General features: G+C 30.1%; 1 protein-coding gene across 1 annotated transcript; it reads right to left on the bottom strand.

Annotated features, from left to right (window-relative positions):
* Positions 1-379: 379 nt before the first annotated feature.
* tap (basic helix-loop-helix neural transcription factor TAP) lies at positions 380-2295 on the bottom strand. Its single transcript, XM_011631189.3, has 2 exons — positions 2065-2295; positions 380-1746 (listed from the first exon to the last, which is right to left on the bottom strand). Exons 1-2 carry the CDS (start codon positions 2248-2250, stop codon positions 1216-1218), a joined length of 717 nt encoding a protein of 238 aa, XP_011629491.2. The 5' UTR covers positions 2251-2295; the 3' UTR covers positions 380-1215.
* Between the last annotated feature and the right edge of the window lie 2681 nt (positions 2296-4976).

Below are 4976 nucleotides of genomic sequence, written 5' to 3'. Positions count from 1 at the left end.
CAGCGCAGGACGCGTGTCTTGGCACGTGCTTGTTCAATCTCAAGCCACTATTCCATTCCTGTAAAGTGAATTAGAATATTTTGTTGGGAGAATGGGCTTATGAATTGTGATTTCTATGTTTAGTATAACTTCACTTTTATGAAATAATAATGTAATATAAAAATACAAAAATACAAAAATGGAAAATATTGCAGATTTCTATTTTTCCTATATCGCCTAATTTTAAAATTAAAATCAGAAACTTTACATTTTATTTTAAAATTGTACATATAATGTATCATATAATCTATTATAAAATGTATTATGATAAATAAAATTCAAATATAATATACATGCAGATAAAAAAATCATGACTTGAGTAAAGTTTAGATAAAATATGTTTTTATTCATTAAATATAAATTATATACAATATATATTCCCTGAATTAGTAATTTTGTATTATAATAAGAGCACTGGTCGGCATTATATATATTTTTTAATTATTTTATAATATAACTTAAAAGTTTATATATATTTCTTAAGATTACAGACCTGAACAAAAATGAGATCAAGCAAAGAGATCAACTAAAAATATTGCTGACTAGAACAAAAGGAACGCAGGTAGTACGATATTTGAAATGTAAGAAATCCATTCAATTATTAATTATCTATAATTAATCTTCAATGGTAAATCCAACATTTTCTTTTCGCACTGAAACATTAAATTAAATATTTCTTACATTAGCATAAAAAATACTTTATACAATTTTAAAATAAAAGCGTCATTCTTGTATCAATATTGTACGTCTTAATTATGTTTTACCGCCTTTCTCATTGTACAGCAAAATATGCTTGTTGAAGATAAAAAGCAAAATTAAAAAAGTATATTCTACTAGACTTACACTTTTAGCAAATTACAGTCCTAAAGATATCTTTTTCGATAAAATATTCTCTTAGAAAATAGATAACGATAATCATAGCTATGTTCTTTTTTTTTACAATCACGTTAGTTCTTTGGGGAAAACACTCTCTTGTTACAGTTATATCCAATCTGTTTCCTTAGTTAATTTCTTGATAAAAATATTTCGAAGAGATAATTGTTCTTGCGAATCTTTCACTTTTGTAACCGATTACAGCGTAGATGAGGAGATTAGGAACGAATCTATGGATAAAGACAATCAACGTTGAAGAAGTCGGCTCGTTCAAACTATAGAAATTCATCTGCACTTAATCGCCTAAAGACACTGATACATATTGTTGTGATGAGGCATATGATGATGAGGCGGCTGTAATTGATGCTGAGGACGATGGACCTGATACATTCTTTGATCATAGCAAGGCTGGTACTGCATCGGCGGACTCACGCTCTGATCACTGTAGCAATCGTACTCTTGCCATTCTGGCGCGACAAATCGCTCCTGAGGTGGATACGGGAAGCCCGTATGTTGTGGTCCAAGTCTTTTTTGGGCCGCTACCGCGCAGCTTCCGGTTGACGAGGTAATCATGTTGCCATTCTCGCTGATGCTGACGGTGACATTGCCGACATTCACCGTGATTTCACCACTCTCAGAATTGCCCAGGGTCTGCGATAGCGCCCAAATGTAGTTATGTGCGAAACGGAGCGTCTCGATTTTCGTGAGCTTTGTATCTTCGGGAAAGGTTGGCAAAGCCATCCTCAGACGTTCCAAGGCGTCATTCAAAGTGTGCATTCTGTGACGCTCGCGATCGTTTGCTTTTATCCGTCGGTTTCTTTTTAGTCTCAGCACCTATTTCCAGAATGGAAAATTTAAAGAATCAAAATTTGGTTTTCTCAAAAAAAGATATTAAACTTTAAATAAGCAAATAGATACAAAATAAAAACTTTAGACAAACAAACAAGTTAGTAAGAGTTAGTAAGAGGTTTGTAATTGGATAGATTAACCCAAGATATATTATAGAAAAATTAAAAAAATGTTTTTAATTTTTAATGTATTTAATCAATGTATTATAAACTTTTAAATTTTGTTATTTAGGGAAATTGTATATATAGAGTTTTATTATTAATTCGCTAGAAATGGAGATACATTACGAATTAATTTATGTACCTGGGTGGGACTTTTGCAACGAGTATTCCGCGTTTTTTTGCGCTTTTCTTCTTTAACCGGAGGAAAGAGAGCATCGGATGATATCTCATGTTTCGGTGATTCAAAACTAACATCGAAACCAGAATCGGAGGAACTTGAGAGTTCATCGAAACCTCCCTCACTGCAAAATGAGTACTCCGATGACATCGCTGTGTCTTGCTGTAAAGCAAAGCGATAAAATAACTTTATACTAATGTTTTATGAATATTACGAAGATTAAATATAATCATAATATGATATAATCATAATATGACTATGCTAAAAGAAGATTGAAATAAAATATTTTTCTTCAAAATATATATTCTTATTACAATGTGTAATACAATGTGTAACAATAACTGTATTTTAATTATTATTTTATTTTATTTTAAATCACACTTTTTTTTATAATTGATAACATTAATTTTTATTTTTTTACAGTTGTCTTAAAAAAATTTTGGCAGAATTATTCTCCAAATACCATGTCAAAATTCAATCCAAATTCAAATATTTTTAATACACTTTTAATGAATTACAGGTAGAGTAAATTTTCCGAAACACACAACATAGAATAAAAATTGCACTTTTGAAAGGTAAGAACAAATGTTACGTGATTAATGGAAATTCGTATCACGAAGCAACGAGAAAATAAGAATTCACCGAGGAGCAGACTAGGCGGGGTACAATTTGGTACTGTGCATGTGGCAAGGGGCTCTTAGAACATATATACCGTCCCGGGGGTATTTTGTCCCCTCCACGAGTCCAGGGCCACCGTGAGGCTTTATGGGGTACCGAGAGAGTTCACCCCATAATCACCATAGAGGGGTACCTCTAGTATTCTCCCCGCCTTCTCCTCTGCCTGTATGCATTAGACGCGTGCCACGACGATGTAGCCACCTTGTTAGAAGATTAGAGGTTTTTGGGATGATTACACCGCTTTTGAGATTATCGCATATAAACGGTCTCCGAATTTACAAGTCTCGAATGTGTTTTTATTGCGTTGAAAAATTATTAATACAATATAATATAATACAATATAATTATTAATATAATTATTAATATTATTATATTATAGAATATTATATTGTACAATATTAATGATATTATACAATATTATTAGTATTAATATATAATTATTAATATAAGATTTATTATATTTAAAGGAATATTACATAACAAACATAATACATAGAAATACATATAATAAAAAAGTTTAATATTAAAAGTTCAAAAAAAATTTGAGTTTAATATCTTGTTTTCATATTAAATTTTATATTAAATTTTTATAGATTATATCTTTGATTCTTAAAACGAGAATTTTACTATAAAAATTAGAATTTGTTTTTTAATTTAATAATTTTTCATTATTAATGCTGCAGAGAAAAAAATGGTGCAAATTGTGAATAGTACTAATATTGTACTTTTCACAATTTGAATTTCACATACCGCCTGTCTATGAAGTAAAACGGGTTAACTATAAACAGGCGTATTTATCTTGGAAATAAAACGTAGCTTTTTTACATATATAATTCTTTCTATATAAATAAATTCTATACGTTAATTATACAGATCAATAAATCTTGTATATTAATATTTTAATATTTATAGCTTTAGTAGAATGTTATATTATTTGCATAAGAGATATAAGATGGAAGATTGAAAATACATTCTTATTACTTACAATTCACAAATTTCTTCGTGAAAGTTCGCAGTCTCGTGGTTATCTAACACTCATGTACAATATATGACTAAAAATAAGTTGCAGATAATCTAATAAAATCAACGATGACCATATGTCGTATACGCTAATCAGATGATAATGTCCAGCGTATCGCTATAGAAACCAGAGTTAACGGGGTATTCAGGAAGAATTTCGATCAAAACTATGGAATACTATAAGAATCGATTATATCTCATTAGAGTGATTATTTTAATCTTATTTTTATAAATTAAATTTTAATAACCTATTTTTCAAACTAGAATTACGTTATCGTATAAGAATCCATATAACAGAGATATTTTATTTTTATTTTATTAAAATTATAAACTAATTAGAAAAACAGTATGACAAACAAGGATAGTAATACATGCAAACAATAGACATTATTGCATTCATTATAACTTCAGCAACCGAACAAATGCTATCGTGTTGTAATATGAAAGAAGGTATGAAAGACAAGATTATATCGAAGTGTATATCTAACGCATTTAATAGCGCGAGATATTAGTTTGTTCAGGGATCAATGATACAAAGATAAAAACACTAATCAAATTGATTTGTAGGAAGTATTATTATCATCCGTTTTTGACATGTTGATTGGATTTTGGAACGTTTCGGAATGACGTTTTGATGTCCACGTCTACAATCGGTATCAGTAAATTCTGTGCTCTGATTCCTGATCGCGCATGATTCTATCATGAAAAATAGAAGACCCGGCGCCTACAGTTCTCGGGAACGAAAAATGTCAAAAACACGTGTCGTCTATTTGCACGAGGATTCCTTATCAGGAAGGATATCATGAAGGATTCACGTACATTTTGAGTGTACTGTCAATAATTTGTCCTACCGAAACAAACAAATCTGCCTTCCGGTGATGATTATGTGATTTTTTGACTTCGTGTCTGATATTTGGGATAAATCGCGTGCGAATTGAACAAATGGTAACACGTGTCTATCGGGGGACATTATTGTAAATATTTTTCATTTATTTGCACAATTCCCAAGTATGTAAAGTTATATAAGAAAAATTAGAGACATTGAGAGATATCGAAAAAAATTCGTTATATAAATGCCTTTTTTTTAGAATTATTTTAAGAATTCTGTCTTACAATCAGGGTGCAAAATTTTAATTGTCAAATTTCAATATTGTATATGTATGTATATGTATGTACAG

This window comes from Pogonomyrmex barbatus, unplaced genomic scaffold (assembly GCF_055798465.1).
Source record: "Pogonomyrmex barbatus isolate J1 unplaced genomic scaffold, ASM5579846v1 scaffold13, whole genome shotgun sequence".
Classification (NCBI taxonomy): Eukaryota; Metazoa; Arthropoda; class Insecta; order Hymenoptera; family Formicidae; genus Pogonomyrmex; species Pogonomyrmex barbatus.
The sequence above is the reverse complement of the archived record's forward strand: the minus strand, read 5'-3'. Positions and strand labels throughout refer to the sequence as shown.

What these genes read in the sequence shown, in the direction of transcription:
- tap (XM_011631189.3), bottom strand. Translation starts at nt 2,250, where the DNA reads ATGTCATCGGAGTACTCATTTTGCAGTGAGGGAGGTTTCGATGAACTC. An exon ending in GTTGCAAAAGTCCCACCCAG is followed by an intron (nt 1,747 to 2,064) that starts GTACATAAATTA and finishes TTCTGGAAATAG; the next exon opens with GTGCTGAGACTAAAAAGAAA.